Raw genomic sequence first — 21936 nt, forward strand, 5'->3', positions numbered from 1 at the left:
TGGTGTTAGCAATTAAAGTCTCACAATTAATTACATTGTATGTAAGCATGCTTTTCCATTCCTTTTTCAGGACATTATTGAAAATGTTAGAAAGGACAACTAGAAATATTTTTTTAGTCTTACAACTAACAATTCTCATTACTCCTCAACGTGGAGCTGCATACAAGGTAAACTTACTCAACTACAACAGAAACACTGCAATCCTCTTAAGGTAAAATAGACTAAACAATCACAATATACTGACTAATGGACAAAGGATTTACCATAACACAGCTATTACTCTGTGTTTTAAACATGCAGATGTAGATACTTAACTCTTAAGCCTTCAAATAGATTTCAGATTTCCTACAGCAATTTTCTGGTTTCCCAGTGGTCCTCATCCTCCAAATTCTGGACATAATACTAGGAAGACATGTGGATCTGACAGGAAAATATTATCCTCTCAGAGCTTTCTTCTTGTTGTGCTTGTATCTTCCTCTGGTTGAGGTTGACTTTTGTATTGAGGGAAAATGTGACCGTGGAAAACTTCAAGCCTAACAAAAATGAAATTTTTATGTTGTGAATGTGTATTTCTGGAGTGTGAATGTGGTTGTGGAGGTGTTATGGGGTTTAATGTAGGCTTTCTCTTGGTTGTGGAGCTGCATTGCACAAGCACATGTTGCCTTTAGGTTCTGCAGGTTTGGAAATAGGCTTATGCTGGAGAGGGGAGGTTGTAATGGGAGGATGATTTTGTTGTTGGTAGTACACCAATGTACACAATGTGGGGAAGAAGTTATGGTTTGCTTAACTGCTTGTAGTTTAAGTATCCATTTGTCAAACAAGGAGAAAGATATCTCAGCTGCGTACCTTGAGGCATCTTTGTGGACATGGCTGTGCTCAGATATGGTGGTGATCCAGCCAAGAGGCTACTTTTGTAGCAGTGGTTAGCCAGATATACCTGAATCCACCAGTTACTATTTGACAGGCTCTGAAAATATGGAAAGAAGTTGCAGGTGAAAATACAGTGAGATCTGAGTTGTGTGGAGAGAAGACTTGTCTTCCTCCCAGACCACCACCTCTCAGCGGCTGTTTTCACTGAAATATAGAAGTCAATTGTAAATAGTTGCTAGTGATAATAATCTAAAGGGGGCCTACAGGAAAGATGGGGAGGGACTCTTTATCAGGGAATGTAGTGATAGGATGAGGGGTAATGGTTTTAAACTGGAAGAGGGTAGATTAAATTAGGTATTAGGAAGAAATTATTTACAGTAAGGGTGGTGAGGCACTGGAACAGGTTGCCCAGGGAAGTTGTGGATGCCCCATCCCTGGAAGTGTTCAAGGCCAGGCTGGATGGGGCTTTGAGCAGCCTGGTCCAGTGGGAGGTGTCCCTGCCCAGGGCAGGGGTTGGGACTAGATGATCTTTAAGGTCCCTTCTAACCTAAACCATTCTATGATTCTATGAAGGGTGATTAGATATACAGATGTGTTTCTCTCTTTTTGATAGGCATGGTTATAGCTCTACCCCAGAATGTCTTGTGCACTTGCAATTCGCCAAATGCAAAATTATGTTTTCTTACCAAAAAAATGAGCCGGTGTTTAAAGAAAAGTAAAAAGCCATGTAAAAAGCATGTGGGTAGCATTTCAGCTGCCTTCCCTCAGATGATTTTCTGCCATATAAACATTCTGTGGAAATATCACAGCATACACTTTACTGGTCAAGATTTAATCCTTAAACACTGCTGTCTTCACTTGGAAGCTTTAGGAAAAATGTATGAAATATATCACTTGCTTCTGAGTGTTTCTTGGGAGCAGGACTAGGCTATAAAACAAGACATAGTCAGAAAGAATGTATCTGGCTATCCCATATTTCTTTTCTGTGTATCTCATATAATCAGTAAGTTTTCATTTTACAGATTTGGTGGTTGTTTTTTTGGTTTTGGGGTTTTTTTTGTTGTTGTTGTTTATTTGTTTGTTTGTTTTATTTTACAATCAAATGCAGCTCTGATATTGATGGTGTTAATTTATGAGAAACATTCAGATGTATTTCTTCATTTCCCCCTGGTAATAAGCACCTAGTGTCAAAATGATTTCAGAAGACAGCACAGAGATTCGTATTTTTGTTTCACGTTGATTTTGGTACTTCGTTTCAGCACGTTACCCGTTGCCACGATGGCGGAAGATACTGCGTGGACGAGTGCACATTTCCCAATGCCAGAAACCCCACCGCTCCTGGGAGGGAGCCGTACCTTTGAAAACATCTCTCGGACGCCTGCAGCCCCGCAGCGATTTCGCTTCCCCGGATCCTCACCCCACAAGCGGTACGCTCTGATGCCCGAGGTGGATGGGTCTCCGGACAGCCCCCTGCGCCGCAGCTAACCCCGCTTCGCTCCCGGAGGCGGTGGGCCAAACCCCGAGCCGACATGGACACCCCCCCCCGCGGCTCCGGGCTGTGGGAGCGGGCCCCGGGGGTCCCGGCGGCGGGCGGGCGGGTTGGGGCGGAGCCGTGCCGGGGTCGCCCCGCCGTGGGGCGGCGGGTCCCGCTCGCCCCCCGCGCAGCCATTGGCCCGGCCCGGCCCGGCCGGCCCCGCTGCCCGTGTTTATAGCGGCGGGACGGCGCCGCCGTGGGGTCGGGAGCCGCCGGGATGCCCGCCGCGCAGAGCTGCCCGCGCTGGGTGCTGCTAGCCCTAGCACTGCCCCTGGCGCTGCCCGCCGAGCGGCTGTCGCTGCTGCCCCACGGGGAGGAGAGCGGCGACGCCGCGCTGGAAGCCGGGGACGATGCGCGCTCGGCGGCGCTGGAACTGAGCACGGCGCTGCACTTCTACGGCGCCGCCGTCCGCTCCCTCTACGTGAGTGCGGGACCGGGGAGGGCGCGGTGACCCGCTCCGGGCTGCAGGAGAGTCGGAAAGGCGGTTGTTGGGGGCTCACCGCGGGGGCTTGTCGCCTCTCGCCGCGGTGCTGCCTGGGTTTGGGTTGATGCGCTATGGTGCTTGTTGGGTTTCACGTCAGTTGTGTGAGCGCCGTGGTCAGAGGTCGGTCCAAAGCCCGTAATTGTTCCAGTTGCGTTCAGTCAGATATCGGGCCATGTTAGTTCCTCTCTCACGCTGTGGCTGTTGCTGTTTCTTTGCAATGCACGCAGTCTGAGGAGGCAATGCAACAGGCAGCAGGAGGGTAAAGAGAATATAATCGATTATCCAGAGTGAACACCATCCCCAGCCGTTTTCTGTGCTCCCTCATAGGGCGTATGTCCAGCTAAGAAACATCCTGGTCGTGGTTTATGTTTTGTGTGCTTCAGCATGCCAAAGTCACAAAACTGAAACTATGCATGTCTAGCCAGCAGCCTGACATGTCCAAGACTTGCACCTCTTAGCACTGAGAGGGCTATTCTGACCCTTAATGTCTTGGGCATTCTCAGATGCTCATTGCTGAAAGGTCTCTTGGGCAGGGGAAATCAGCCTCCAGAGCAATTGCAGGCTTTGAGCTCCAGGCAGACTGTGTGTGCGTGTCTCATAGCAGAATCTGCATCCCAGAGTTGTGCGTGCATGTTTATAGCTAATGGAGGACGTTTGGTATATGAAGGTGGGATTGAAAACAGATTGCCTGTAGCAGAGCTGCTCAAAAGCAGACAGAAAAAATGTTTAAATGGCAGCATGTCTTCAGAATGCTGCAAGAGTACTGGCTGTTTTATCATTGCCTCTTTTCCCCTGAAGCCTCATCAACCCTGGCAGTTGAAGGCGCTAACTAGCGTATTTAGAAAGGTCTTAGTAGGGAAGGTGCAGCGTATTTAGTTTAGTTTAGTATATTAATCTGATCGAATTAAAACCCACCTCCATGTCCAAATAAATCAATGTGCACCACGCATCTCACAAGCAACTTTGGGAACTAATCTACATGGAGACACTTGGGAAACTAGACCCCATGTGGCTGCAGTCATTCAAAATCTGATGTAGTTTCCATGTACTTGAGTTTGTTTTATGAGTATTCACTGAAGATTTGACATGCTTGCATTACACTGAATTATATTAGTTCTGCCACTTAAGTTGTGCTCTTTTTCATTGTCCACACTGCCCCTACCTAGATAAATCTTGAAATCACATCTGCAATCCAAAATTTTGAGGGATTCAGGTTATGCCTGGGTGTTGTTAACTTAGGCTGGCAATAAAGATTAAGTAATTCACAAGTACTAAGTGGAGTTCAGACTTCAGTTTGACCCTTAGTTCATTGTCTTGTCTTCCACACTCAAAGTTTGGTCACTGATTAGCCAACCCAAGTAAAAAATACACTTCTTGAAGCACAGACATATTCTCCAAGGATAGCGGCCTGTGTATCTAGTCACTGAGAAGCAAAGATAACAAGTAACGTGTCAGATAAGTGACAGAAAGGGAACAGAGTTTTCAAGGAGCAGTAAATTGGCTAACAACACTAGGTTTCTTTAATTTAATGATCTTGTTACTTGCCCGTGCCATAAAACAGGAACGCTTCTAGTTAGTTTTCATCTGGAAGAATACTCACATAGAGGCTATTCAAGAATCGCTTTTAGAGCTGTTGCAGCATAATTACTCAGTACTATGGATGGGCAATTTTAATATAGGCGAAATCTGATAATGAATGGTATTTCAGTATCAGTCTACATAATATGCAGAGGCTTTTAAATTGCATTTAATCTGCCACAAGTATTGCAAAACAGAAGCACAGTACGAACTGTATGGGAGTAGTGAAAGGAGAAGTATACTTGTTAAGGAAAGGTATTGAGCAGTTTTAATGGCACTTTCAGAATACACAGTATTATTGTATATTGGCAATGAGTCCTTATTAAGCTCTATGATGTTATTCAGTAAGCAGAATTTACCAAAGTATTGCTAGTTGATAGTAAATATTGTCAAGCTGATACTATTAACATGTGGTATCGGTGGAAATACATCATAATACTTCAAGGAATTCCTGGATCAGGTTTTGAGTTGTGATGAAATACATCTTTCTGTATGGTTCATCAGGATAATGTGATAAACTTATCTTAATTTGTGGGTATTTGATTTTTGCAAGTTTTGCCTTCAATCAGCTGAAGGCTGCCCAGGGAGGTGGTTGAATCACCATCCCTGAATGTGTTTAAGAGTTGTTTAGATGTGGTGTTGGGGGATATGGTGTAGGGGAGATTTTGTAGAGGGGGGTAGATGGTTGGACTCGATGATCCCAAGGGTCTTTTCCAACCTGAATGATTCTATGATTCTATGAAAATTTACGTGAGTTCTCTATTTTTTACAACAGTTGAGAAGCTGAGTTGTTTGAGTTAGCTTTACACATGAATAAAAAGGCAAGGAGTTCTGAAGAACAATTGTTTAGTATCAACTTGTCATAAAATCCCTGGCAACAGAACATTTTTTTTTTCATAGACAGAAGAGAGAACTTTTATTTACTATAAGTGGAAACAGACTTCACATACTGTAATCTTCAATATGGTGTTTTCCTATGCAAGTTTTGTGACATTGAATCCTGTCATTAACCCATACTGATATATTTGTTTTAATAGCACACTTTTATTAAGTTTTTTTCAGTTTACACTAGGGCTCACAGATGTGGAAAATCTAAAGGATTAGGGGTTACTTCCTTTTAGGGAAGAATCAGAGTCCTTTAAGAGCTTGGATCAATTTGTTAATTGTTACTTTTATTAACTTCCTAAATTAATAGTTGATCATGTTTATATTAGAAAATTTTACTGCTTTAAGTCAACTGGCACTTCATTATACAAATAAATTCAATTTTTCTAAACTCTCTTACTCAGAAATATTCAAGTCCTCAAAATGCCTAGTAATTGAACAGGGGAAAATACCTAATTTGTTGGAAACTTTAATTTTTGTTATACACAGCTACGCTTTTTCTTTCAATAGAAGTACTTTGTACTTCCTTCTCCTCACTTGTTTTTTCAGGGTGGACCCGTAATAGAGCATGTGTGATTTGTTCTGCTACAAGCCACAAATGTATGTTAACTATGTGTGTAATCCAGAAGTTTAACATGCTAAAAATAAATTTGTGTTAGTTCCTGTCAAGTTAAATACTATTATACCCTAAAAGGAAAGATGTACAGTACAGCTGGTCTTTAGACAACGCCCACCTGAGGCTTTTTTTTTTTTTTTCTCTTTCCCTTTTGACAGGAACGATACTTTAATGACACCCAGTACTCACCCTAAATTACTTCTCCTTATTTTGGCTGTGTGACCTTAAAAAGAACAGGGTGAAGTTAAATCGTACTATTCACCATCTTTGTCAATATAAATGTATTCTTAAATCTGAAAATTAAACCCATTTTTTCTGTTTATGTTCTTTCTCTACACTAAAAATCTCTTCACAAAGTGAGCAGTTTGTGTATTTATTTTCATTTAATGGCTTGCAAATGTTTTCTGGGTGATAGAGTACTTGCAATCAAACAGTCTCTTAAGATTTAAAATTGAACTATCTATCTCATTTATAAACTACAAACAAATTAAAATGGGGTTGGCATTTTTGCATCTCCTTAATCAAAATATTTGTTGCATTTAAGCTTTTAGAAAGATAGGAAATTAATAGTCAGAAGCATGCCCCTAATAGGTGAAAAGAGGAAGGCCAAATGGTAGGTCATTTCTCCTGGTATCTACTTTGTTCTGTAGTATTAACTAGTCCTGACTGTATTTTCTCTTAATGTTATTTTAATCTCCGCCATAAATGGCGGACCATGCAGCCGCAAAGTCTGCACACACCAAATCTGATGAAGAGCATGGAATTTGTTTAAAATACTTCAAACACCAGTCATCTCTCACAAGAGGATTTGGAGTGGGAGTAGGGGTGCTTGTGTACAAAATGCATAAGCAAGGAGAAGGAAGGGCAAACCTTTTAATTTACTCTAAATCTATTACTTGAAAGGTAGAGCGCGTCTCATTGCTAAAATGTCTTAATGCCCACCATACTCCCTACTGAAATCCAGTGGTGTAGTATAATTGGTGGCTTTTCATTTTTAGGGTAAATTTTAGCTTTGCTTTAGAGGAATATGAGGCATTTTCTAGTGTACAGATGTTATAGAAGTTCTGGGAACCTTTCTGAATGAGATCTCTGTTGCACATCTGCCTGCAACTGCAGGGTCTACACTGGGCTAACCCATGCTATCTTTTTAGTCCTGTGTTCCTAAAATTCATATTTCACCTTAAGATCAATAGCCACTGTTAAGTTAAAAATGATTAAAGGAAAAAAAAAATCACAATATGCAGCTTCTCCCACCCTTTCTAACATGACCTGAATTCCCATCATGCTTGTGCAGATTATATACTGCTTATATATCTTAGATATATGTTCATGCATAAAGCCAACTTCCCATTTTTTACATGATCTTAACTTTTTTACTGTTTTTCCGCTGTAGCAGCTAATGAAATTATACATCTGCAGACAATACAGTCAGCATATGTCAAGCCATTTTTAAAGTAAATTCTGATATACTGTATGTACTATTTGTTAAATTCAGCTAATGGTTCCTGCTAACCATTATCCAGTTATATACCAAGCTGACTGTCCATTAGCCTGTGGCAGGGGGCATGCTCTGACCCCCTGGGTAGCCAAAGGAGGGTTCAAGGTATAGGTGTGTGCTGTATGAAGGAGTGATTTGTAGTACAAGTTCCCATACTACACTTTTTCTGATTTGGTCTACATAGTGGTAGTAATGGTGGTCCAGAGTTTAAAGGATGTTGCCAAGATGTATGTAGCCAACACCCCTGGCAGGCTTGCACAGCCCACAGTTTCTTTGTGTCTTGAAGAATATACGTAGTACTGGCCTCCTTGTTTCCAAATGTATATAGTAGAAAAGCGGAATTAAAATTTGGAGAAGAGGAGAATGACCAGAGGCAGGGAACAGCTCTTATACAGGGAGTACATGAATAGGCTTGGGGTCTTCATTCTGGAGAAGAAATTGCATAGGGGGAGAGAGCGGGCAGGATTTGACTGTACATCTCAAATACAAAAACTAGGGGCCATCAAATGAAGCTGAGAGCCAGACTGAAAACAAACAAAAGTAGGGGAGACCTCAGAGTATGAGTCACAGATCTGTGGATTTCCTTTTTAAGGGATTTTGTGGATGCATAAAGTTTATATGTGTTGAAGGGAAGACTTAACAAATATGTGAAGGAGATCCACTGAGGATGAATAAACAGTCAAACCACAGGGAGTCCCTCGAGCTGAATGTGGTTGGAGGCTGGTTGGAAGAGTACATGCAAGTCCTTCTCTTGTTCTGCTGAATCTGTAAGCTACCAGGTATGGTTGGGGACTGGCAACTGGGCTAGATGGCCTTGTGGTCTGAGTCACGGTGGCCATTCTGACCCTCTTCCAAACATTCATAGATGTTCTGTAACGTTGTGAACACCTTGACCATATGAAAAGATCCAGCAGCAGTTTGTTCTTCTTGGACTTGCAAGAATCCCTGTGAGTGAGATAAATCTCTGAGAGATTGTAGTTTTAGTTTCATAGCTTGTGGTGCCAGTTTTGGGACCTCTGTCCCTTTCTGAGTCATCTGCCTGTGTGGCAGCAACTCCAGAGTGGTGAGTGCCTGCAGGTAGTCAGATGTGTCCTGTTATCAGGTAGTCAAACTCTTGGAAATACATTTGTATGTGTCTGATTCATACAGTGACATACACGTCTGGAAGAAGGGCTCAGGACAAAAAGCTGTGTGTGAGCAGTTTATGTGTTCCCTCAAGACCTGACACGTATAGTCTTGCTTGCTGCTTCTGTGTGTGTGTGTGAGTCGACTCCGGTTTGCCAAGGGAGTTTGGCTGTCACACTTGGATATGCCCTGGCATCTACCTGCATGTATCCATTTATGTCATTTTTAGTCAAAGGTGGTTGGCAGTGACTCACTGACCAGTTAAATCTTGCTGAGCCAGTATATATGCATTTTCAGACCAAGAGATTCACCTATATGTTAACGCTTACTAATTACTTTTCAAGTAACAAAGCCAGTTTTCCGTAGGACTGTGTCAGGGCACTCAGCTGCAAGGGAATTTACAGGGTGGCCTATATCTACTGTAGAAATTCTGTCTCCTTGCCTTTATAGCCTGCGGTACAGGAGCTGTGCTCACAGCATATCTTAAGAGTGAGCAGCAGCTTGTTGCAGTCAACCTTGCACAGTAGCAGAGAAGTTACTAGGAGAATGGTTGTAGTGAAGTGAAAATTAGAGCAGTCCTGGCCAGGCAAAGAGAAATCTGTACATCTTCACAGAAGACTTTCACTCAAGCTATTAAAATATTTAAGCACAGAGCAGGTTTTTGTGGGGGCATCTATGTGTGGATTAGTTTGTTGCTCAGAAGTTCTATCAGCTTCAGGGGCGCTGCTGTAGTAGCAAGGAAAGCTCAACTGACCCGCTTGCATCCTGACGCCCTAACCAGGTTTTCATGGGAATGACATAGCCTGTTGTGTCGTGAGTGGCATGTGTCTGCGGCACAAGAGAGAGCTGTTCAGTTTCTCCTCCCTTCTGCGCTTCCCTCCCCCCCCCCATTTTTTTTTTCATCGACAGCAGTCTTTCTTAGGAATGGGCAGCTTTCTAAACTGTCCAGATTAAGCATCCTCCTCTGCCTTCATGGTAGAAGTCCATATTCCCAGGGGGTGTGCTATGACTTTGATACAACTTCTCTATAATGCACTCTGCTTTAGACGTGGTAAGAATCTAGCTCACTGGTTAACTGAAAAAGTAACTGTTGCAAATACTTGTTTCATCCTTCCCATCCCCAGTCATGCTGTTGCAAAACTGGACTTTGTGAGGGTAACAGGTAAAAGAGAGAAGGGCTTTTTGGTCATCTGGGAGGGTCTGTACACAATTCTTCACAGAACTCACAGGGGGGTTGTGCTGGTTCTTGGTCTAAGAAAGACTTGGAAACCTGTGAAATGTGGTAGTTATGTATATCTTTGTTAGAAGAGGCACTAAGCATCTGAAAATTAAATAGCTAAAATCTTTATCTAGGGAAAAAAGATTGGTCTATCCATAAAGTAGTCCTCTGGTTTTGGGCAACGGAAATCCCAGGACTCCTGACATTGGATACAAAACAAAAACTTGGAAAAACTCAGTTACTTTACAAATAGAAGGCTGACTTTTGACTCAATTTCTTTTGGAAATGCAATGAAAATACTGTGATTTAGAGCACATAGGTGTGGGAGACAGACATATGAAAAGTATCTATTTTACAACTTTCACCTTTTTATTAGGTTGCCACTAATGGGATTATTGCAGTGAATGAACCTTCAAGTGAAGAAAAATATCTTGGTCAGTTCCCAGTCAGTTTTGGAGCTATTGCTCCTTTTATGGCTGACCTGGACACAACTGGTGGACGTGGAAATGTGTATTACAGAGAAGATTCATCCTCAGATGTCTTGCAACTTGCATCAGACTATATCAAAAGAGGTTTTCCCGGGACTACTTTTGATCCCAGCAGTGTTGTCATTGTTACCTGGAAGCTCGTGGGTCCTTACCAGGCACCGGGAGAACATCAAGCTTTGGAAGAAAAGGTGAATGTTAATCAGATCTTTAAGACATCTTAGACACATGTTCAGCTGAAATGTAACATCAGAACCTGTTGTTTTGAAGGCTTGAATTCCTTTGTGTTTAAGTGAGTCCTGTACAGTTAAGAACATATTTTGTTGTTGAAAAGGCTATGCAAAATAGGAGTTTCCAGAATTGTTACTTGATTTTTATTTTACAGTATTTTATTCATTCAAAAGAAAATGCTTTAATCCACATAGATGATTTCTTTGTATTCCCTGACAACTCTTACTTTGAACGTTACGTGTGATGTGGCAGTAACTGAAATAATAGGGTATCTTGTCCTCTGTATAATATAATCCAGTTGGCTTGCATTTTTCTACAGATTCTTAAGTCATTTTGACATCAAACTATTCCTATCCCAAAATCTGGTAGGTCTATGGACTAATAGGAACTTCAGACCATGAATCCCTTTTGGACAGATGACTTTGCATTCACAAAAGGGTCATGCTTTGTAGCTAGTATTGAATGAAGAAGCAGTTAGAGGTTATTTTTTTATATTGCTTGCAAACTATTTTTCCCTTTTTAAACCATGTTAGGTACTAACCTGCAAAGATATGTAATTTTATGCACCATAATTATCCCAGCTGATGAGCCTGCTCACAGAATATTAAACTTGAGAACATTACCACAACTTAGTAAATCTTATTTTGTCAAAGATTAATTTCTTATGCCTAAATTGACACAACTATTGTGTTCACAGTAATGATTCTGCACTCTGGTAGCAACGAATAGCTGATGTCTTGTTGTTTCCTACAGTATGTAGGAGTGTTGCTACAGGAAAAGACACTTGCAGTAACGTGAAACTTGAACTATTCTTTAAATATTCTGTTTACAGATTTTTTTTCTGTGTAGTCTAGCATATCAGTCTTTTTATTTTAAGGAGATGATATAGCATCCTATGCATGTTACAGAACTCAGAATAGTTATGTTTTAGGCAGCTGCTCTGGCTATTTCCTAACAGATTAACTTACCATTGATAATGCTTGCTTTTTTAGTGTTTATGCATGCTAAAGTTAAAAATTCTGTAGCAAGACATAAGCTTGCATAATACTGATTTCTCCTAGGAAGTACATTATGCATTTTGTGTGATGGAAATGTGGATTTTGACTTTGTGTTTAAAAAAACGTTATTCAGTTGTCTATCTTGATTATTTTTCCATGAGTAAATGGATGTTAAATTTTTTCCACAGAGGAACACATTCCAGGCTGTTTTAGCCTCTTCTGACTCCAGTTCCTATGCTATTTTCCTTTATCCAGAGGATAGTTTGCAGTTTTATAGTACATACTCCAAGAATGATGATGGAAGGATCCCTGCTATGGTTGGCTTTAGTCAAGCCTCTACAAATTACTACTTTTGGGAAAAGCCAGGATCCTACAATGTCATTGCTAATGACGAAGACAGCATTAGAAACCTGCACAGGTATGCTTTTTAGTTTGTATAAACTCCTCAAGAAAACAACAAGGAGTTCCATGGGTTTTTTTTAATTGTGGCATGAGTCAATGGGAAAAAATAAGATCCCTTTAGCCATTGCATGAGAAATATTTGTCAAAAGTCCATAGTTCCATTGTCACTGGTATGAGCTGCTGTATACTTAGCCCTTCTAAAAATAGGACCACTTAAGACTTTAACTGTTTTTATTTTGAAAGAAAAAGTGAAAAAGGAGGAAAGGGAATGACTTAGAAGGTTCTAGTAAGTGTTCACAAGATCTTTGTGGTTCAAAGATCTCCTTTTGTTCCCATCAGTTTGGAGACAAGAAGGCTAGAAACTCTCAAGAAGAGAGCTCTGGGTGTGGAGAAAAAATGCTATCCAAACTGTCAGGGGTGTTTATAGCTGAATAAACTGTACCTGTAGATAATTATGTAGATAAGATAATTTGACAGTTTTGTCTTGATATTTCTCAGTGAAGGGTAACATTTTGTGTAGGGTAGCAATACCACACAATTTGTCCTTGATCATTTTGATTTGGTGTGTGTTTCTCTTTGACAGAAGCAGCAATGCTGGGATACAGGGTGTCTGGGTGTTTGAGATTGGTAGCTCATCTGACAGTATTGTGCCTGCCAAGATCAACAATGTTTTGGAGAGCCTGGAGTCCAACGAACAAGACCAGGAGATGACTTCAAAACCATTTATGTCAGACTATGGCTCCACTGAAATAAGACAGCAGTATGTCACCAGTAGTACAGACAGCACAGAAGAGGATCAGCACCACGTTACGTACAGTGTTCCTCAGGTAGCTGCAGAAGACTTTCTGACTTCATACCAAGACGTAACAGGAACACCTTCGACTGAGTCTTTTTATAGTCATCAAGATTTCCCGACAGCAAAAGCTCCACCTCGCCAGTTCCATGTCCAGCAGTTCCCCCCACAGCAACCCCAAGTCATAGATGTGGAAGAATTTGATGAAACTGGTATAGGTAAGGTCTTTTGTACAGCTTGGATGCTTCTAAGATGAATAAGCTGCAAAAAAAGAGAGGTGTGCAAGAAATCGAACTACTAAAGGAATAATCTGTTCCGTTCTCACTACCTTCATATGTAAAAATCTGGACACGTGTAATAAATTTGTGTTATTCATCAAGGTAGTTAACTTGGATGTCACCTCAGATTCGGATCTCGCCAGTCTAGTAAACTGGTGCTCCAGTCAAGCTCACAGTAGAGCACATTTACTCTGTGTCTGTGGAACCTGAATCTCTCCTAAGGAGAGATTCGTATCGGGATAATTGTGTTCCTAAAGCTGATACATTCTTAGCAGCAACAGATTTCCCCTTCTCTTTTGTCCAGGACTACTGCTAAAGGTATGATCTTAAGTTTAGTAGCTGCATTAAGTGACTGCTCCTGGTAAGGATTTTATGATCAGTTCTACTGAAACCTAGCTTATTTCCTTTCATAGATACGTTACTGAATACAGGTGATTTAACAAAGGTTGGGAATAGTAACTGCTGTAAAAATTGTTGGCTAGGGTTTCATGGCCTTAAGTTTTACAAGGGTGGGATTAGGGATTCTAACTTCTGAGGAAGTGTTTGTAGAAAAGTCAGTGTGACTGACTTCCCAGATGTTAATTGTTCCTTGAAGCAGATGTGAGAATTACTGTCTCCATGAAATTTAGGGTAAGCCACTTAGGATGACAGGGTGCATCAATCGGTGCATGGTCCTGGGTACTGTACTGATGAGTTTTGTTCTGAGATTGGAAAGGCTCTGTTTTGCTTTGGTTTGGAAACAAAGACAGGTTACAATTATTGTGTATTTGGTTTCACCAAGAGAGTTTAACTGATCTGTATTAACACAAATCTGCTGAAATCAGTAGAATTGAACAGTTTTCTAACATCTGAAGCCCTGATGTTTTCTGCAAAATAGTAGACTGTTACTTGCATATTGCAAGGTTAGCAAAAATCAGCTGCAATTGTTTGTTTTCCTTAAAGAGAAAATGAAAAAAACCTAATCAAGTTAGTCTAGAGATATTTTTAAACAAAACCAGGGATATGTGAATACTACAGTAGTTACACAAAGTGTTAAGCGTCTGATCTTATTTTCTGCAGTGTTCCGCTACCACACAGATGTCCAAGAGACCTGTGCTAATAACCGCCACCAGTGCTCTGTTCATGCTATTTGCAAAGATTATCCCAACGGATTTTGTTGCAGTTGTATTCCGGGTTACAAAGGAAATGGCAAACAATGTGTAGCAGAAGGTAACTTTTTTGAAAATTTGGTACATATGCAGCAGTTACTCATTCTTGAATGAGGCAACGTGGTTAAATACTTCTTGCAAGATTTACCTTTCAATACATTGCAGTGATATTTAGAGCTATACTTTCTAAAGTGGTGTGGGTTTTTTGAATGAAGTAAACTGTTTTAGGTGGTCACTTGTAGGCATTATGCATTTTAACATGACTACCAGTGTTTATTGCTAGAATTAGTCATGAACATGTTATAATCTGACTTGGTCCCCACTCTAGAAATGGACAGTTCAAAGGGGAGGAACAAATTAACTTTGATCATCAAACTAAAGAGCTTGGCTCCTCTTTGTCTGACTCTTAACCTTCTTCACTATAGGGCTAATATGCCAGATTTTTGTTAGATACCCATTTAAACTTCGTTCCTGTGTAAAATCTATAAAGGAATTTCTTATGTATACATTTGTAATCCTCATAGTGACTTGACTCAAGAGTATAGATGCATTTCAACAACTAAAATAGCTGACTGCAGACTTCGTGTTTTATGAGGCAGGAAAGCAAAATTCACTACATAGCTTTCAGTTCATAAACTTGAATTTTCTAGAGAAAGAAAAAAAGGATCTAATGACAATGGAATTTGAATTTACACATGGGAAACTACATACAGAAGAAAACTAGCAATCCAAAGTAGCCACTTCTGTAAAACATGGACAGTCTTAAAATGGTCAATTGTTTTGAGTCAAGAAATAGAATAATTGACTTCTTATTCTAACACCTAATGGTATTAGTCTTCTAATAGGGGATGAACAAATTTACATCCAGTAGGTATTGGTATGAAGCGTGATCTTCAAAAGAAGTTTCTGTGTGCCACTTATTGTCAGAGAGACTGTAACATCTCAGTCTGTTTATGGAGTTATCCATGCAGACAAAATTGTTACTTAGGATAAAGGGCATCTCTTCAGGCAATCTTGGCCACTTAGTCATCTGTATAATGAAAACACACACACATGCACGCACATATGTATGTACGTAAGCAAATTAATACACTGTTTGTAGGCAGTTTCCTGTCCCTTGAATTCTGTGAGCATTTGTTTGCCATTTATTTCAACACTAGTATCTTTGAACACAGCGAACTCTCTGAACACGTTCCTTGGAGAGTATGTGAGAACAGTCATTTTGTTCTGATGCATTGTATTGATTTGCCAGGTTCTCCTCAGAGAGTCAACGGGAAGGTCAAAGGAAGAATCTTTGTAGGAAATAACCCCATTCCAGTTATATTTGAGAACACTGATCTCCACTCCTATGTTGTGATGAACCAAGGGCGTGCCTACACTGCTATCAGCACAATCCCAGAGACTTTGGGGTATTCCTTACTGCCTCTTGCCTCTATTGGAGGTATCATAGGATGGATGTTTGCTGTGGAACAGCAAGGATATAAAAATGGATTCAGCATTACTGGTAACTTTTAAATTAAAATAGTGTTCAAATCCTCTGTCCTGAGAGAAAATAATTGTGTATTTAGAAGAAATATAGGATGAAAATATTCTGAGCTGCAAATTGTTTCTTTGTAATCAAACTTCTCACGATTTTTCTTGTTTACAATGTATAGATATTTGGCTTTTTAATTTACTGTTGGTGCACAAGCACGTAAGTCTGTTAGAAAGAAGAATGGCTGGCCAGTTCCTGTGCAAGAAAGAGATTATTAAAAAGGATCTGATTTTTTTGGTACTAGAGTGTACAGAGCTACTGAGAAAAGCTGCCCCTACATCTACAAGAGGTCTAACATGTTAATGGTACAAAAGATAAATGAAATCCTGATCTCATGAAGGTCTGAAATCCTTAACAGAAGCAATTCCTGCATGAGACACAAATGATTCTGTTAACTTATTTGAGGGAAACCCCAGTTCACAGTTACAGCTTCTCATGAGAGTCTGAGGCCAAATCTGGTTGGTTGTGCACATGAATTCAAGCTGTAGATCCAATCTGTTCTAGGAGAACATATGTTTCTTTTTAAAATTTTATCTTTTACAGCCCTGTACTATGAATTTAGTTGAACATAACTTTTTTGGTTTGGGGTTTTCTTGGATTTGATGTGTTTGAAGTTTGTTCTGGAATTTACAAAGTATGTTTCACGTGATTTTGATTTGGAAACACGCGTACTTGATTTTTTTCTTTTTTTTTTTTTTTTTTTAACTCACTGTATTCCTAATGGAGGTTTCCTCTAAAATGTGCATCTCCTTTGCCATTTTAATAGGCAGGATAAGGCCTACTATTATTAGCTTTGTTGGAACTTTGTTTTTTTAATTAAAAAAAACCTTACTTCTTCAGACTTACTTGCAGTTTAGTGTATTCAGTGCTTAATAAAAGATAGCTTCCTTGCAGTATCCAAGGATATTATCAGCATACCTCTGAAAGTCATTTCTGTAGAAATCCAAAACAGTAGCAATTATGCTGCATCAAAGCTTGCAGAAAATAGTAATTTATATTTTATCTACTAGAAGCAATACTTTGAATAGAAGGATTCAGAAATCACTGTTAAGTGGTTTAACTAATAACTGTTTCTTTAGGTGGCGAGTTTACACGTCAAACTGAAGTAACTTTTCTTGGCAACAATGAGAAGCTGGCTATAAAGCAGAAATTCAGTGGAATTGATGAGCATCGTCACCTTACCATCAGCACGGAAATGGAAGGCAGAATACCTGAGATTCCGTCTGGCGCATCAGTCCATATAGAACCATACACTGAACTCTATCACACTTCTAGTTCTGGTAAGGTTCCCGGAGAACGAAATGATAAGAAAGTATGCATTTCTCAGAGCAGAGAGTAGGACAATTTGAAAAATGTTATTTTATTCCCTTCTTAGTGAGAGTACTTAGGACCCTTTGATTTATAGAAAGTTGCTTTTTGCCTCTTAGGAACAGGTCCCAAAAGAAGGTGGATTTTGAGTGGGACAATTCAAATATTTGTAATCTTTTTTTTGAAAACAAAATGAGTTTATCTTTCTCTGAACTGATGTTTGCAAAAGGCTCTCAATTTCCCTTTCCATTGGCTGCCTTTACACTGATGATGGCAGTCACACAAGTCTCTTGGTAGGAGCTGTACTGGTGTATACGTTTTTGTGGTTGTGTCATGAAGTGGGCTTTCATCTTGTCCGATGAAACTGTGCAAACCATTTATTTACCAGCATGTATCATGTAAACTGCATTGCAATGACTGTGCCTTGTGTTAGTAACAAGAATTTGTCAGTATTATTTGAGCTGAATTTGAACAACTGACCAGAAAATTAGGAGCCTTTTAATTCCCTTATCAGTTTCTCCATTGTCTCTTCAGTACTTCTTTCCTCTCTCTCTCTCTCCCTTATCTCAGGCTCTGAGATTTGGTAGAGAGTTGTTCTCCATTTCACTATTTACAGGGGAAACTTCTTTTGCTTTCCTGGATAAAACTGTGGGTGTTTCAACACAGCAAAACCAAAGTGAGGTTGAAGTGTTGCTGCTGGCCAGCCAGCCCAGCTGTAAAAGAGCAACAAAGAGGAAGCAGCCTGGGGTGCACCCAGGTGCACATGAATACTAGAGAGAGTACACTTTGCTCCAAGGGCGCACTTTGATTGCTAAAGATAGCTGAAAATGGTGTAGTTGCATCATCACTAACTTATATCTGCTAAGGTCTCGCTTTGGTAGCCAGTGATGAACCCTTCTTTCTGCTTTGCCTCTTGTTATGGACTGTGAGGAGATGGAGCTGGAAGCAGCAGGAAACTTCTGCTTTGTGCTGAAAAACTTCAGAGTTTTGGAGGAGTTGTTTGGGCAGTGTGTGCTCTGCAGAACACCTGCCTTCTCAGCAGAAATGCTGTACCCATGGAGGAAAAGTCAGGGGCTGGAAGGAGGCATCCTTCAGGCTGGATTTGATTTACCAGTACTCAAATAGTTATTCTTCTGCTGTCTTATGGCATATGTGATAGACCATTACTTAGCAGAAATCCAGCTTTTGCCAACTGTTGCAAGTAGATTGGTACAGCTTTGTTCTGGTGTCCATATGAAGAATAGTGGAGTTCTAAGGAGCTTTCTGTTGGTGGGAGGAACTGCAAGCCCAGATCTGCTTTGAAGAGTTTTGGTCACAATTTTTCACAATGTAGAAAACTGTTGTGAAGCATATAAAAGCTCTCAGACATGCATCTTCTTCAGGACTCTGTCAAAATCCAAGGCCAATAGACTACAATGAACTAAAAGCACGTGTAGTTTGGTGCTGGTGAGGTGGCTCTTGCCCTTCTTAGCTTATAGATCCGTTATGTAAATTCATCTAAAGAAACTTATGAGTTTTTTGAGTTGAATTTCCCTTTCTTTACCTGGTGACCCACAAAGTAAAGTTAAATTTTTAAAATATGTCAAGAGAAATTACATGACTCATTCCTCAAGGCGATGATATCTGAGAACAGAGTAAGCCTAGTCAAATGCCTGGAAATACATCCACTTTTATAGCTTCTTGCCTTTGAAATTTCTACACTACTCAGCTTGTATCCCAAGTCTACAGAAAACATTGAGCAGCGTATTTTTGCTCTCTGTTCTGATCAGCGTGTTTGTTGCCATGTTGCAGTGATCACTTCATCGTCCACCAGGGAGTACACAGTGACAGAGCCAGAAAGGGATGGGGTTGCTTCCACGTACACGGGCGCCTATCAGTGGCGACAGACCATCTCGTTTGATGAATGTATTCATGATGACTCTCACCATGCTGCTTCTGCTACTCAGCAGCTCTCAGTGGACAGTGTGTTTGTCCTGTACAACCGAGATGAGCAGATTCTGCGATACGCTATGAGTAATTCCATTGGCCCCATCAGTGGTATGTATGAATTGGAAATCTTTCTTTTTCACTTTTGTGAGTAATTTAGAGCAGGCTTCTATATGGTTTTAGCCTGCCCTAGCTGGGTTAAATTAATGAGTTATATTAATTCATTGCATTAGTCAGTAGAAGTCCAGGTCCATCAATTAAGAAGAGAAATGGGACTGTTGAAATTTTTTTTTTTCACTTGGGGAGGAGTATTTAAGTTATTATCTCCTTTTGAAATTCAGTGGAGTTTGTGTCTAATTCCTTGAAATAATCTCCATACCGCCTTGAATCTATTGCTACTGAGATACGTGGAGTGTATCATTTATCTTTACCTAATTTATTGTTCCTCTATTAATGATTTTTTTTGTAATGTCAGAACAAAGGGCAAAAGAGGCGAATCAGATTTGCCATTGAAACAGCTAGTTTCTGTAATTTATCTTGAAACATGGCATTTTGTCTTTGGAAGGTTGGCAGCCTATGAAGTATATTTTTTTGGATCAGCTGTCCAACTTTGTCTGCTTGCACTAAAATAAAAAAAAGCAAAGGATCAATTTGAAAATGCACACCAGATGAGTACAAGAAAAGACTGCTCACTTTTGTTTGTTACAGAGATAAAGTTTTACTACTTAAAATGAACAAACCAAGCTGTTAGGAATTGCATTTTGAGTGTAATGTCAGTGGCTGGAAGTTGCATTATCTTTGTCAGTCTTGCTCTTTAGACAGTTTTTTGTGGCTTGTCTGTTTTTTAACTCATCAGTCCTTTGCACAAGTAACAAGGAATACAGGTGCTATTGCCATGTCTGAGATTCATGTCCTCCATATCACCTGCAAGTCCCCTTCTTCCTGGTGCAGAAAGCATTCTCTTTCTTTGTTTCATGTGCACTAAAAGCAACCTCCTTCTGGGCCTTATCTGAATGCCATTACTTGGATAGAGTTGTCATGGCTAAATATGGTTTCTCTTGTCAGATGGTTCTGCTGATATTAATCGGAATCCTTGCTACACTGGAACCCATAACTGTGACACCAATGCAATATGTCGTGCAGGATCTGGAAATCGTTTCTTGTGCGAATGTTCGATTGGCTTCCGTGGAGATGGAAACGTTTGTTATGGTATCAGAAAACTTTCATTACAAAATGCCAGCTAATGTAGAATTTGTTTTGATTGGAATGTATTGACCTGCAGGACTAGCCATTCCAGCGAAATGAACTGTCCTGAGGCTGGTTTTGGGAAAGATAGGTTAAAGGGATGCTGGGGTAGCTGACATATCTCAATAATCAAAGTAAACAAGTTTGACTGTCTTGAAGGGTCAAATTTGGGTATGCTTTGCTAGCTTACAAAGCATCTTTCCTACTCAGTTCATCTTTTCATAAAACCTGTGGGGAATTTAGCTGTGAGAAATTTACTATAATGCAAGTTCTGGTTAAAATGAGTCAACTAGGTTAAAAGTTCTTGAGGGAGATGAGGAATGGCATATGCACGTGCATATAGAGCAGCGATACGTGGAACCCATTGAAATCATAAATTTTTTCAAGATCTGCTTTGAAAATCCCTTCTGTTCAAGGAAATTTTTATTTCCCAGGTCTGTATTCTTAATGTGTTTGGGCACAAATACTTGTTTTCAAGAGGTGAAGGTCTGTATTAATGAAATATGCATCATCCCTATTAGTTAACTGAGTTGGTTTTTTAATAAAAAAAACCCAAACAAAACAGAACCCTCCTCCCACTCCAACCCTTAAATCAACTTCCAAATGAAACCAGCATCACACTGTTCCTCCCAGTCCTCTGGTGCTGTGAGTTGAGCAGCAGTGGATTAAAGATGTATATGGATAAGGAAATAGGAAGTCTTTCCTAAAGTTCATACTCCCCCAGTAGTCATGACTGCTTCTCATCAACTTGTAGGTTGCCTTTTCCTTTTCTCAGTGGCTCCTCCTTCCTCTCTGATTTCCTGTCGCTTCCCCTTATTACTCCATTATAGAACCTGTTCTGGGTTTTTTTTGGCGCAGATTAGCTGTGGACACAGTTACCTGAAAGCTTATTTTCAGGTTACTGTGATCCCTTAAGAGGTATGGTGTATCCAAGATTGTTTAAATATGCAAGCATGCTATTATTCAACAGCTGCACAGTTTCTGTTTTTCTGACATCAGTATTAAAAGCATCTTTCTAAAAACTGAAATCCTTATAATATTCTAGATGTTGATGAATGTTCAGAGCAACCAGCTCTATGTGGCAGCAATGCAGTCTGCAATAACCAGCCGGGAACCTACCGCTGTGAGTGTGTTGAAGGATACCAGTTTGCAGCAGATGGGCGGACTTGTGTTGGTGAGTTTCATCTTTCTTAAAAGCGCTGACCACCAGCTTTCAGGCTGTGATTCATCTCAGAGACAGAAAACAAAGCTCCTAGGATCTGCACTGACTTCTAATGTGAATTGAATGTAGGAGTTCATGCTGCAGTTATTGATTACAATCCACTAGGTAACAGAAGAAGGTGCCTGAAGTACTTTCTTTTCATCTCATAAAATCTTCCCATTCAGAATGTTTCCAAATAGAAAGTGGAAATAATTATTGAATGTTTCTGTCCTTTCTGTACCATTATTTAGCTGTAGATTTCACATGGAAGTAAAATTGAAATTTGTAAAAGAAGAAAAAATAAAGTGAGTAGTTATTAATTTGTTGTTATTTCACAGCCTCTCACTTTCAAGATGAAGTAGGACTTTTTCTGCATTTTCTGTAATCCTGTGCTTTTGGCTTTTGGGGGTTTTAGGTTTTGTTTCTTCATTATATCTAATCCAGAATTAGATTTAACAGATTAGATTGTAGGTACAAATTCATCACTTGGACAAGGTGGTGCACAGATCTAAACCAGTGTGTCTTAGCTATTGCAGACTTATCCTTAAGTGATAGTTAATCATGCTGAAAAAGAGTTG

The 21936-nt window shown here is 40.1% G+C and overlaps 1 protein-coding gene across 1 annotated transcript in view; it reads left to right on the plus strand.

Annotated features, from left to right (window-relative positions):
* Positions 1-2600: 2600 nt before the first annotated feature.
* The window catches only part of NID1 (nidogen 1), a 48256-nt gene continuing 28920 nt past the window's right edge, over positions 2601-21936 (plus strand). Inside the window, exons 1-10 of the mRNA XM_074580065.1 lie at positions 2601-2825; positions 10186-10485; positions 11712-11941; positions 12509-12936; positions 14056-14205; positions 15397-15648; positions 16758-16958; positions 18778-19023; positions 19978-20121; positions 21203-21331. Coding sequence (XP_074436166.1) covers positions 2622-2825; positions 10186-10485; positions 11712-11941; positions 12509-12936; positions 14056-14205; positions 15397-15648; positions 16758-16958; positions 18778-19023; positions 19978-20121; positions 21203-21331 — 2284 coding nt within the window. The 5' untranslated portion in view covers positions 2601-2621. The remainder of the gene's footprint in view (positions 2826-10185; positions 10486-11711; positions 11942-12508; positions 12937-14055; positions 14206-15396; positions 15649-16757; positions 16959-18777; positions 19024-19977; positions 20122-21202; positions 21332-21936) is intronic.

Source organism: Larus michahellis, chromosome 3, assembly GCF_964199755.1.
Source record: "Larus michahellis chromosome 3, bLarMic1.1, whole genome shotgun sequence".
In the NCBI taxonomy this organism is placed as follows: Eukaryota; Metazoa; Chordata; class Aves; order Charadriiformes; family Laridae; genus Larus; species Larus michahellis.